The sequence below is a fragment of the Pelodiscus sinensis genome, chromosome 4, assembly GCF_049634645.1.
Source record: "Pelodiscus sinensis isolate JC-2024 chromosome 4, ASM4963464v1, whole genome shotgun sequence".
In the NCBI taxonomy this organism is placed as follows: Eukaryota; Metazoa; Chordata; order Testudines; family Trionychidae; genus Pelodiscus; species Pelodiscus sinensis.
In genome coordinates this window covers 12207503-12221333 of record NC_134714.1, presented here as the reverse complement: position 1 = coordinate 12221333, position 13831 = coordinate 12207503, and the positions used below count along the sequence as shown (strand labels likewise).

Sequence of the window (13831 nt, the reverse complement as noted above, 5' to 3'; positions counted from 1 at the left end):
GTGTGTTTTCCTTATTTGTATGCTAGGGTCACTGTGCATAGCCCAAAAGACCCCAGCAGACAGATGTGCAACATGGAGTAACATTCAACAGTGCAGAAATGTGTCTTTTTTAATCAAAATGACTCCGTTTTACTCCAAATCAAGTTACTAGACAATCGTGTTTCCTTTCTGGCTGTTACATGACAAAGCAATTGACAGCTTTGAGTTATTCTTTGCTATTAATCTCTAAACAGATTTCCATCCCCATAACAATTTGAAAGGAAGCCTGTTTTATGGAAGTCCTTGCTGGCTGGCCGGCTGCCAATCAGTTTAGTTCATGAATGGGACCATGAGGAGAAGTGGCTTTATAAACAATACCGGCAGTTTTGGCCATTGATTAAACCAAACACCTTGTAATGAATCTGATTTTTAGCTTTTTCTTTCAATACTGCTGGTTTTTACCTTCAATAAAGATTCAAAATGAATTTTCAAAGCTTCCTGGAGTTTTGAAAGAAATTTAATCCAACAAGAAAAAAAAAAAGCCAAAATACAAAGGAAGATCAGTTGAACAGCTCCCTGAATTCCACTGTCACAGCACGCTCAGCTGATATGCCGGAATTCTCTTTCACAAACAGCAACACACTAAGCTTTATAAGGAACAGCTGCCAAAAACCGAGAGTTGTTACTATCAGGAGCAGAGCTATGATGTTCTAATACCACCTTGAAACACTGTTGGAACTAGCATGTTTCTGCTTCTATTGGGGACAGGACCTCTGTTTCCAGATCCTGCATTTCCTGGGTCATAGTTCCCTTGTTGCAGATTTCACATTTTTGTTCCTTCGTTGCAGATTTCACAGTAAAACTGCTACCCCAAGTTGAGCTTTCAGCTTTGGTGGGATCAGTATTCCCTCTACCCCCTCCAAATTTAGCACCTGCCTCAAAGTTTGCTTGGTACACAAAGAGATGAACTGGTGAGAAGGTGCCTGAGGAGTCGGGTCCCAATCCAGCACAGCATTTGTACATACTTAACCTTACCACTGGGAATGGTCCTACTGACCCATGCATGAATCTGTATAGATCTGAAATGCATGTCTGCAGAGGTGTCTAGAACATAGGCAAGGGGAAGTGACTGGCACCAAACTAACACACAAGCTGCTCTAGTGCCTTTTATTATTATTATTCTTAGAAAACTCAAATGGGCCAATTCAGATTGATCCTACGTAGCTCTGCCTTGAAGAGCCAGCCCTCCCTAGATTCCCCCAAGACATTGCCAACTCCGGAAGGGCTTCTCAGGAGCATCATTTTGCACCAGTGAGCGGATCCCGAGCAGCTTCCCTAATGAGTCGGCACAATAGAGCCTCAACCCATCCAAAACATTTTTTTAAAAAAACATTCCCAGATTTAAAACCCCCATAATTCAATGAGCGCACAACTCAGCAAGGACAAAGGCAGTCCTAGGAGTGTTGTCATGATCTACAAGGAAGCATTGCAATGCTAGGACATTTTAAACCAATCCAAACACGTTAAGGTATGAAAATGCAATTACTGTCCCCAAACCACCTTCACTCCATCCTGTAGTAAGGTACTGATGGCGGAGATGCAAGTGAAAGGGAAACTGATTTATTTCTTTACAAATACTGCCTAGATAACCTGTCTGTCTCTTCTCCCCCCCCAAAAAAAAACCCCCCGCTTAATTCTAATCTTAAAATTTTCGCATGGGTCCCATCCTCTTACACTGGTACTCTGGAGAATGGATCCTTTTCTCTCCTTTGCTTTTTTAAAGGGGAACTTTCCTAGCTTCAGGGCCAGGGGCAGTCACTTAGCATCCAGGTCCACCCACCCTAACTGGGTCCGGAGCCCCCCCAAATCCAGAATGGGAGAGGCTGAGTTGTTCCAGGCAGGGGATGTGACTCATGGGGATGGGCCGGGCTAGCACGGGGGCTGGGGACCAGGGCAGAAGTGCATAGCACAAGCAGGAGGGGGACGCAGATGGCCAAGAGGATGGACGCAGAGCTGGGGCTAGGAGAGACAGCCGTAGCAAAAGCCTTCGCAGGGTCTCCCTCTGCCCTGTGGGCACACCCTGCATTTTGGGCACGCTAGGCAGCCTCATCTTCTGGGGCCAGCTACCCAATAAGGGCCAATAGGAGGGGGTAGTGGGAGGCAGATTCCCCATCCCTTCTGCCTCCTTCTCTGACCCACTCAGCCAAAAGTCAAAGCCCACCCACTTTTCCTGTCCTAGCTACGCCGCTGCTCAGGGCTAAACTCCCAGTCCAACAAAGCGCTACGGGACCTGCTCCATTCAGTCCTATCTGTCTAGGCTCTTCTGCCATTCCCATCATGGTGGTAGCCACAGACTCGGGGTGGGTGGGGTGGCAGGGAGAAAGGGGAGGAGAAAAAAAAAAATCAGGCCGCTTTTTGACCAGACCACAGCACCACTCACTCAAATGTGGCCCTGGCCACCCCTACAGCATGACCAAAGGGCGCTCAGGCCAAATCTGAGTGGGAGGCAGCGTAAGCTGGTGAGCATGGGGATGTCAGAGGGGACAAGGATGGTCAGGCAGGGGGAGGAGGAATCTATGCCCTTGCACATGAGGGATGTTAAGTTGTGGTTGACTGGTGGTTCACTAGTTGATAGGCACTTCTGCATTCCTCCTTTGAAAACGTACAAGAACCTAGCTGGGGCTCGTGTACATTTCAAAGGAGGAATGAGGAACTCTGCGTGCAGCCTGGGGTCAGCAGGAAGTCCCACTGACTCCAGGTTGCACGCGGGTGCCTGCTTTGAAATGTACAAGACTCCCCAGATGATCCCAGGGTCAGCTGGGGATTCCCCGTTTCAAAGGGGCAGCCGCCGCACAGCTGATCTCCGGCTCAGCTGTGAGGTGCTGCCGCTTTGATAGAGGCAGCAGAGGGAAAGAGGGAGGAATGACTAGTCAACAAGCCAATGATTATCGGATAGTCAACTAGTGCTTAACATCCTTATTGCACACCTCAGCAGTGCTCCATGGCTCCTGAGAGAGTTCATGCCACAAGCCTGGGTCAGCCCCCAAGAAAGCTCTGTCCCACTCACTTCGCTGAGATGCTGCACGTGCTTATAGGGAAGCACATGCTGAAGTGCTTTGCTGGCTGGAGTCCACATGCACATGCGGCTTTTGCCTCTCGGCATACAGTGCCGCTTACAGGGCAGGGCAGCTGAATTGCCTTCACTGGGAGATGAGACTCGCAGGGCACAACCTTCCGTTAGCCATGCCAAGGAGAGGAGGAAATAGCTCGGTGGCCAGCAAGAAGAGCGGAGTGGAATACACGACAGCAATTCTACCGCCAGTTACAGTGAGGAGCCTGATGGTGCAAAAAGGACACTGAATTCAAGCGGGATGTCTGCACCATTTACTTGGGAGCACCCTTTACACATGGCAGTAAAGTTAGTGCTGCAGCCTACAAAACAGCTGTGTAAGGCCTGGATTCAAACAATGATGCACATAACTTCTCTGTGTGCATACTGCACCTTACACAATAGGCCCTTGTCCATGAATTGGCTGACAGGTATCACAAATACATAAATTAGCAACAGTGAAATAATAATGTCCTATTGATTTCAATGGGGCAAGCTTAGCATATTCCTGAATCAGGGCTTTGAATGGGAATAGAATGTGTATTTTCCACCCTTGTATTTTAATGACATCTTCAGCAAAATGCCACAGAGGCTAGTGCTTGTCTGGTGTGTCATTTTGAATGGTCTGGGGGCAAAATACTGTGTATCCATCTGACTGAGCAGGATTGCAGAGGGGGGAAAAGAGAAGACCATGCATAGCATGTCAAAAACCAAAAAAGCCAGATAAATGCTGCAAGTGTGAAGAAACTGTTCATAATTCTTTTTCATGGGGATGGACAACGCACCTAGAGGTACACAGCCATATACCATCACCATGCCGAAATGGAATGGCCTTGCCTGTGTGTATTTCAGAGAGGGCAGCTTAAATACAGTACCAGGTATGAAGCAGGGTATTTACAAAGCCAGGATCTGGCGAGCTTCAGGCCGCATTGCAAAGTTCATATCCCCCCCCCCCCCCGGGCACTTGAAAGGGAAGAGAATTTGGCAAGGGAAGATGAAGGTTGAAAATAGGGAGCAATTGTTAGGAGATTTCAGCTTGAGTAGCCGGGTTGGCTGGGAGTAGAATATATTGAACTGCGCTGCTCCACTTTAGTTACGTTGGGAACAGAATGCTGATCTCCTGACTCCCAGCCCTGTGTTTGGCCAAACCACTGCTAACCCGTGGTCTGGCCTTTCCTGATGCTGCTGTGCAGCTCTGCTTAATAGCACATGAGGCATTATTATTCAACACTGCCACACAGCTGAGGTCCAAAACCTGCATTGTGACAAAAATGGTTTTATAAAAAATAGTACGTGCCCTGAAAAGTAGTCAGAGCTGGGGCTTGAAATGTGTCCCCTCCCAGTTCACAGCACTTCTTTGATCAGAGACTCCAATATAAGAGCCCTGTGGATGCAGACCAGAAAGTTCAGCTGATCCATGTAGGTTCCACTGCCTGATCAGAGTGATGTGCCAGAAACAGCTGAAGTGCTCGACTAATGGCAAAAAGCAATATTGAGGTTTAATAACCTTTTATCTGTAACAGTCAAAGCTGTGCTACCAGTTATAAGGATTTGTGTCCTTAAAAATTTGATAGAATCCCACCAAATATTGTTGAAATGTTTTAAGACAAACACATATACATGCAGACATGTATATACACACACGCAGAATGAAAGCATGCAATGCTCACAATGTTGAGAACACAATTTAACTGAAATATGCAAAGGATGCACCATGCTAGATCACTGGAGATCACTTACACACCCTGGCACTTCTGAGAGTCGCAAGCAACAGATTTCTCTCCTTTAAGAAAAGATACACCCTGTTCTGCTTTCCTGAGCTCCCCCAAACAATGCTTATTTAAATGCCTTTTGGCTTTACTAGGACAAATTCCTCATTCACCCAAAGTTTGCTTTGATGAATTCCTGACCCTCTCTCTCACTTGCTCTCTTAAAGCCCCTCTCTAGAGCGATACACATTTCAACGCTCACCCATACCCATCTACTCAGGCTGAGCAGTTTGCTGTGATGTTATTCCAGGAGGTACATTTCTAGGCCAAAGATCTGGCAGCAACTGCTGCTTAGGAGTGCTGGGGAATGATTTTCTGCTCGTGTCTCCCAGCCTCTATGCACTCTGCTGCGGAGAGGTATTTAGAGCCTTTTAAACATCTTTGGTCCATGCTGCAGGCTTTATCTTTCGTTGCTATTGGCTGCTCTCCAAGCCAGACCATTGGCACAGTTACAGACTAACAGCTGCTTAAATCTGGAGGTTGTGTTCCTCCTGAGTTGTCTTCTCCAGAGCATTTGAAATATTCCTTCATACTGGCGCTACTGGCATTGATATGCACCTATTTGAGACTTCATCCAGCTGTACTGTGAGCTGAGTTATTTTTAACTCTCCGCCTTGTTAGAGTCTTGTATCTTATCTACCAGTGGATTAACTGACTCGTGCGGATAGCTAGGAGGGCAGACACAACCTACCCACTCTCTCTCTAGTTCTTGCTGCATTCCCATTTCTTATTTCCTTCTCACTTCTGCCACGTTATGCAGGCTTGTCTATAAATTCAAGAAAGAAACCCAACGGCACCTTAAGCAAACCTAAAGCAAATGGGGGGGGGGGGGGGGGGGGGAGAATCACTTTTGTTTGTGACCTGTTTGCAAAATATACGCTCACTGAGCTTCCTTCTCTTAGGGAACTCTGACATCTGTCTACTCTGTTCTAATCTGGTAGTGATCTCTATTTTGATTAGCATCAGGAAAAGATTAAGCTCCTTACAGGTATCTGTTGAATCCATTGGTTTCTGGCAAAGTTCCTCTGCTCTTTCAACTAGCAGAATGCCCACTGCTCATTCTGGTCAACTGATGAGGCAAAATGTTCATCGTTCTTAGCACTAAAATCCCCCTGCAGTCCCATGTCAGTCTGTTGCCCCTCACACCATGTTAAAAATCTCATTCTCGTGCCCATCCTGGCTCTGATTCAGGAAGGTGGCTAGTTTATGTACATAGTAAGGTGTTTTTCTGAGTCAGGGCCATAAGACTTAAAACAAACTGAAATTAAAACCTGAGTCTTGTTTGCAGGGTCTTTTTTAAAATACCACCCTTCACTCTGGGATTGCTAAAAAAAATAAGGAAAGATATCCACAGACCAACATGAATTTTCAACCCAATACGTAGAAGAGAAGCATTTGCTCTCAGAAGTGATCTGAAAATATTCCGGAAATGGACCCACATTCCCAGTAATTTCTCCTGTGATCCATCTTCATTACACGCCTGCGCCTGCACTGCACAGCATGCTATCCAGCAGAGAGGCGGTGTGACTAGATCCATATCATGCAGCCAACATTTAAACGCAAAACACAGGCGTGTGCATGAGAGCGTGATCCAATTGAGCTGACAGTTAAAATGGCATGAGCGTGAAAATAATGATAAAAAATATATTCCGGAATCATGTCTGATACGGAGCAATTTAATCAGCGCCTTTCACACACAGAATGCACATTACCTGCTGTCTCTGGTAAGCAGAGAATGTTCTTTCAAGGTCGTTGAGATCTAGGATTTTAAACACTTTTGCATCATCGATGTCAGTCCACACGGTGCCTGCCAGCTTGTTCTGAAACACACCAATATTGTTAGATGGTAGGTTTCTTTATTGCAGCAAAATCAGTTGCTGCAAACGCTGCTAGCAAGTGGTGTGGTGTGTGGAGCCCACAGTTATATGAGTAGGCTGCACAGACCATGCAAAGGTCATGGGCTGGAGCGTGACTCTTCTCTCCTTTCTAGGAAAAGCTCTAAAATAATTTAACTGTCTGATCCACAATCCCCTTCAAAAGCAGTAAGTGCCTTCAAAAGCAGCAAGAGGCGTGTTAAACAGCCGGTGAGAACACAGGGCTTACCTCAGGCAGCTTAGACCAGTTGAAGGATTTGAGGGCGTTCGTCGGCTGTGGGATGTTTTTCTTTTTGAGGGCCAAGCCCAACGGTGCTCCAGGAGGTGGAGTTATCCCCCCGAGGGGAGGGGGCCCAGGTGGAGGGGGTGGACCACCGGGCGGGGGAGGTGGTGGAGGAGGGGGAACTCCACCAGGTAGAGGGGGCGGAGGAGGGGGAAGAAGGGCTCCCGGAGCCTGAGACGGTAAAGGTCCACCAGGTGCTCCAGGTGGCAGTGGGGGCCCTCCTGGAACGGGGGCGCAAATCGCCCTCTGAAAGAGAGAACGAGAACAGTTACAAAATGGAGCTACCGTCAATGCAGGAAACCCTTATGCACATTAACCTAGACCAGGTGCTGATCAGAGAGCTCTGCTAGCTAAGATGTACATCAAGAGTGGACACGTTCCAGTATAGGATGTCCTGCACTTCCTGCCAAAGGCCCAGGATGGGCCACTCAGATAGCTGCCATCATGGAAGATGCTGGATATTGAACTGGGGAACCTCACAAAAACCATGAGTCTCTACAGCTAGAGAGCCAGGCTCCACTGCTGTGTGTCGTAGCCAGCTGACAGTACAGAGCAGCGTTTCTTAAACTTTTTAAGACCGAGGAACATCAAACAATATTTTTATGGGGAACACCAAGGATTTTTTTTCTGAGGAAAAAAAAGAGCCCCTAGGGAAAAGGGGAGCCAAACCCCTCCCCCCCCACAAAAAAAGGAGGCTTGTCCCTTTAAGGGCAGCCATTTTGAATTGTTCTCTCCACAGCACATGGCACTTCCAACTGCCTTGTGGCACACCCGTGTGCTGCGGAACACACTAAGAAACTCTGGTATAGAGCATTGGGGTGGCCAAGGGCTTACATATCACCTTTTGATGCTTGTCCTAAGTACCAGAGGCCCCTAGCAGCATGAATCCCCAAGGAGTCCCTATTCAATCCCGGAGTCCCATCAGGAGGATGGGTGTAAATGAGGGACTTTCACTGCTGAAAGCACAAGTCTACACCTTCAGCTAAGGAGTCAGGCTAGTAGCTGGTAGCTGTAATAGAGTCTGAGTGGCAGTTGACCCAAAATGGGTTTCTGTGTAACAGCACATCCAACAAGCCCCCATGGGAGGCAGCCAAGGAACAAAGCAATAGCCATCAGCCTAAAAAGCCTCTTTTCATGAATAGTGTAAAGCCATTCCCCCTTCCACCACCAACTACAACCCTGATTTCTTGCAAACCTAGTTGGCCTTTCTTACACCCACCTCCGTTTTGTATCCAGAATTCTCCATCTGCATTCTCTTGTTTACTGCAGCACGAGACAATCGGGACTTTCACTGTAAATCAGAAGTCTGTAGCCAGCCCTTACCTGATTCAGTTCATGGAGCTGTGCTATGAGATCTGCCACCTGCTGCTTGGCTTGCTTGTGCTCGGTAGACTCCTTTTCGAGCTTCTCTTTCATCTTACTTAAGGCCTGCATCATCTCCTCCTTCTCTTGAGCCTTGGCATCGCATTCACGCTCCTTCTTCTCCAGTTTCTGCTGAAGCTCGTTGTGTTCTAATCCCCACGCCCCGCAAAAAAAGTTTCCATTAAGTCACTTTGAACTACACATTCTTCCTGATGGAAACATATGCATGCATGTGCGCGCATGCATGCATACAGTAAAATCCTCAATTTCTAAAGAAAAAGTAACCCAATTAACAAGGAAAAGGAAAGATTGCTGAGTCAACAGGACAAAGTAGGACCATTTACTTCCCACCTCTTGCAAAGGACATTAATCCCTTCTCAAACACAACAGCCACCACTAGCCACTGCACTGGGGGCACATTCACTTTCGAAAGAGGATATGCAAATGTAGCGTGAATTTGCATATTTTCTTCTGATTGCATTTTCGAAAGAGGATCTTTTGAAAATGAAAGTAGTCTCAACCCACGAAGGAGGCGGGGGCTCTAAAAAACACTGTTTTGAAAAAGCCATGTAAACCTTTTTAAAGAGTGGGTTTTTTTCGAAAAGGGTTCCCCCCCCCCCCCCCCCCCCCGAAAAAACTGCGTCCACACTACTTTCATTTTCGAAAGATCCTCTTTCGAAAATGCAATCGGAAGATATGCAAATTCACACTAAATTTGCATATCCTCTTTCGAAAGTGAAACCAAGTCTAGACGTACCCTTAGTGTGACTTGAAGACAGGTCATAGGCAGTAACAAGGAGCCCTGCGGTGCACTTTTTCTTTTTAAGCTGCACACAAACAGGGTGAAATCCTAGGCCAACTCAAGTCAATAGCAAAACTCCAACTGGTTTCAATAGTGCCCGGATTTCACTCTGTTTCTGAGAACAGCAGCTTTGGAGAGGCCAAGTGTCATGGACTCCCTCACTGATGTGCAGATCAACCCTGACATTTCAAGCTTTTGTGCCTAATATTGTGGTCTAGGCTGCCCTGCCTTAATTGAGACCCCCCCCCCCCCCCATTCAGCAAAGCTCTTAAGCATATGCTTAAGTCCCACAGATTTTAATGAGTTTAGGTGGCTAAAGATAAGTACTTTGTTGAATCAAGATAAGCCTCCCTCGTGGACTCGGGTGTCCCACAGGCACCCATCCTATTAATTCTGTTGTACACACCTAATCCACAGTGTTGCAAGAACTAGCTGTGTTCACACAACCGGGCCAAGTTCCAGCGAGAGGTTAACAACTGTGCACAACTGAATGGGAGGCACTGAGCACTGGCTCACAGGCAGGGCTGCCACCCGGTTTTGCTGGGCCCTGGACAACATGGAGGAAGGGATAGGGCCTTTGGCAGGAGGTGTTTGGGAGCTGTGCGCCACTCCGGGCTCTGGTGGTGATTTAAAAGGTCCAGGGCTCTGGGCTGCTGCTGTAGTAATGTCAGTGGCAGATGGGATTCTGTTGCCCTTTTAAATTTCTGGGCCCCAAGGCAGCTGCCTCCTTTGCTGCCCTTCACTGAACTAAGGTCCCAGGGCATCAAAACAGTACAGCTGGGCAAGGAAATACAGGGACCATAAGAGCATGCTTGCTTTTGACTAGCAGAGCATTTAAAATGTATTTAATATATGTATCATATTGAAATTTTTTTATGCACTTAAACATTCCCCCCCCCACACACAAAAACAGCTTTTCAAGCAAAATTAAAAATTCTGCAGACAATTTTTATTGTGGTCTAAATATTCCATTTTTTCCACAAAAATTGGAAAAAATGGGTTTCAATTTTCCATAATAAAACCAATGCATTTTCACTGGAAATAGACTCTCTTCCTCAAAGTTTCCTGTACAAAAATAATTTGGCATTTTTGACCGTTATGGATATAGCATATTTTTAACCTGGTTAGATGCACCACTCCTATGGACAAAGATCAGGGAAGACTCCATCTCTTTGGGTATGTATACAAACATGCAGGCGCACACGCACACACACACACACACACACACACACACACACACTTGGCCTTAACGTATGTATGTATTAGATTTAAATACTATTTGATCTTTTTCTCTCATTTACCTTTTCGCATTTTTTCTGCTTGCTCTTTCCACTGCTTAACTTCATTCTCATTAACTAACCTAAGAAGAACAGAAAAAGTAAGTTTAGGAAATCATTTAACACAAAATAATATGAGAAGCAATAAACAAGATTAAAGTAAACCTGGGTATAGAGGGCAAAACAACATTTGCAAATTCTTGATGATTGCAAATCCCACATTGACTTCATTGGTGTTGAGAACACCTTCTATTTGCTTTCCATGAGCATTCATTCACACTTGATACTTTGTTTGCCAAGTCTTTGCATGACCATCTTGAAAACTCTATGGGTTCTGGAGTCACTCAATGGGAAAGCAGAAATTACCTGAGGTCAATCTCCATACAAATAAATAAGGAATACTCGCAAGAATAGTAATGGGAAATAGCTCATTTACAATCCATAGGCTGAGCTTGGTTCATAAGCACATTTCATTGAGTTAGTTCAAACAAAAATTCCTAAATCTACCAGATAGAAGACACAAACAGGAATCAAAATCATAGAATTCTAGGACTGGAAGGGACCTTCAGAGGTCATCGAGTCCAGTCCCCTGTCCCCATGGCAGGACAAAATACTGTCTAGACCATCCCTGATAGACATTTATCTAACCTACCCTTAAATATCTCCAGAGATGGGGATTCCACAACCTTCCTGGGCAATTTATTCCAGTGTTTGACTATCCTGACAGTTAGGAAGTTTTTCCTGATGTCCAACCTAAACCTCCCTTGCTGCAGTTTAAGCCTATTGCTTCTTGTTCTATCCTCAGAGGCCAAGATGAACAAGTTTTCTCCCTCCTCCTTCTGACACCCTTTTAGATACCTGAAAACTGCTATCATGTCCCCCCTCAAATCTTCTCTTTTCTAAACTAAACAAACCCAATTCTTTCAGCCTTCCTTCATAGGTCATGTTCTCTAGACCTTTAATCATTCTGGTTGCTCTTCTCTGGACCCTCTCCAATTTCTCTACATCTTTCTTGAAATGTGGTACCCAGAACTGGACACAATACTCCAACTGAGGCCTAACCAGCGCAGAGTAGAGCGGAAGAATGACTTCTTGTGTCTTGCTCACAACACACCTGTTAATGCATCCCAGAATCATGTTTGCTTTTTTTGCAACAGCATCACACTGCTGACTCATATTCAGCTTGTGGTCCACTATAAACCCCTAGATCCCTTTCTGCCATACTCCTTCCTAGACAGTCGCTTCCCATTCTGTTTGTGTGAAACTGATTGTTCCTTCCTAAGTGGAGCACTTTGCATTTGTCTTTATTAAACTTCATCCTGTTTACCTCAGACCATTTCTCCAGTTTGTCCAGATCATTTTGAATTATGCCCCTATCCTCCAAAGCAGTCGCAACCCCTCCCAGCTTGGTATCATCTGCAAACTTAATAAGCGTACTTTCTGTGCCAATATCTAAATCATTGATGAAGATATTGAACAGAACCGGTCCCAAAACAGGCCCCTGCGGAAACCCACTTGTTATACACTTCCAGCAGGACTGAGAACCATTAATAACTACTCTGAGTACTATTATGCAGCCAGTTATGCACCCACGCCCATCTAAGTTTTATTTGCCTCGTGTATTGATAAGACTATCATGCGACACTGTATCAAATATCACTCCTCACAAATGGCATACCTTGCTCTACTTCAGACGTTTAAGAACAGGAGGATGAAAAAGTAAAGTCTACTCTCAAGTGATTAAACACTAAGCTGTTTACAGGGAAACCAAGAGCAGATTGTTAAAACTGCCTTATGTGTGTGAATTAACCCAATCGCTTTAACAGATCACAGACACATTAACCCACAGCATTAGGATAACTACTGGTCACTTGAGCATACAGGTCACAAACAGGGGCATGCACTTACATCCGGACGACGTTTTTAATATTAAAGTTTTCCAAGGGAGTGGAGTCGGGGTCCTGCCCTTTGTCATTTTGGATGACGATTTGCTGTACAATCCTATCGAGCAGTAGCCAGTACTGGACAGTGTTGCCACTTCTTTTAACTACAAAGAGAAAGGGAATAAGTAGCAGTGGGAGGGAAAAAAAACAAGGGGGGGAGGAGGGTTGGAAGCGGCATCGAAGAGAACCACACACGCATGCATTTGTAAAAATAAAAGTTAATTTATTGTATGTCCAGAACCCCGCAGTGGAGATCAGGCTGCTGCTGTTAGGCATTAAACATACAGAGTTTCTGAAACAAACAACTTAAAATCCAAGGGCAGGCCAGCGAGCAGGCTGCACACACTGCACACCCCGCTAGCGTGGGTATGAACAGCAGCAGGCAGTCAGGTGAGTAGAGACATGCTTGAATCTGAAGGCATATGCCCACCTACATGGCCAAGCACCGTCTCCCATGACTACTCTGCTATACTCTACTGTAGTTAGCCTGGTTTCCCGCTGCTGGGGCTCTTCCCTGCCACAGCCTGCTGGGAAGGACTCGGGTGGCAGAGAGGAGAGAAGGCTCTGGCGAGGGAAAGCTGCCAAAGCCTTTCCCAGCTGCAGTGAACAACTCTGGCAGCAGGGAAAAGGTCTGGCAACTCCCTGCTTCTGGAACCCCCCAACCAGAGCCCTCCTTGGCCGCAACAAGCTAGGCACCACCGAGTGTGGGCACGGACTGCCTTCTGCTGTGGCCTGTAGCTTGACTAACCAATGTGTCACCAAAAGTGTAAAGATGACAGACAGGGAAAGGGACTTGACCAAGGCCACACAGTAGGTCAGTAGTAGAGTGAGGACTAGTGGTCATGCCTCCCAATTCCTAATCGAGCGATTTGCCAACTATAGCACTCCACCTCTCCCCATGCTAGCTTTAGTTTGCTACCGAAGATTAAAAAAATTAAAGGTGTCCACATTGCACTATACATTGTGCACAGTAACTGCTCTATTTCAGTTCCAGGAGAAATCAGAAACACAAAGCTGCATGCAACATCAATTGTGTGCGCCCTCTTGAAGGGCTACCAAAGGGTTTATCTACTCACACGGCATTTGGAGACAGTGATGAAGAATAGACATAAAGTGCGGATACGCTTCTGTGTGAGTCAGCCTTTTCCTCGTCAGCTCAAACATCTGAGTGGCACTCTTCGTGTCTATGTGAACCTGCGGCACAAATTGAACTTGAAGGTAAAAAAACCAAACCCACCGAATCAATGATGCTACTTTGCATTTTTACAACCCTCCCAATGGCAGACCAACGAGGCAAAGAGAACTTGATCCAAGCCATTCAGTGCAAGACCACTGAGGAAGACTACAAGGACTACATCTAGAAAATACATGAATAAGCAAAGAGAAGGAACTTTCAGAGTACAAGCAGCCCTATGATCTGTCTACTTATATGG

At 46.0% G+C, this 13831-nt stretch overlaps 1 protein-coding gene across 3 annotated transcripts in view; it reads right to left on the bottom strand.

Annotated features, from left to right (window-relative positions):
• Positions 1–13831, bottom strand: part of DAAM1 (dishevelled associated activator of morphogenesis 1) — a 196751-nt gene that overhangs the window by 37157 nt on the left and 145763 nt on the right. For all 3 annotated transcript variants that reach the window (XM_075926322.1, XM_075926324.1, XM_075926323.1), the window contains exons 10-15: positions 13475–13592; positions 12364–12502; positions 10480–10538; positions 8338–8525; positions 6961–7260; positions 6570–6677 (exon numbers count right to left, since the gene is read on the bottom strand). In XM_075926322.1, the coding sequence (XP_075782437.1) occupies positions 6570–6677; positions 6961–7260; positions 8338–8525; positions 10480–10538; positions 12364–12502; positions 13475–13592 (912 nt within the window). The remainder of the gene's footprint in view (positions 1–6569; positions 6678–6960; positions 7261–8337; positions 8526–10479; positions 10539–12363; positions 12503–13474; positions 13593–13831) is intronic.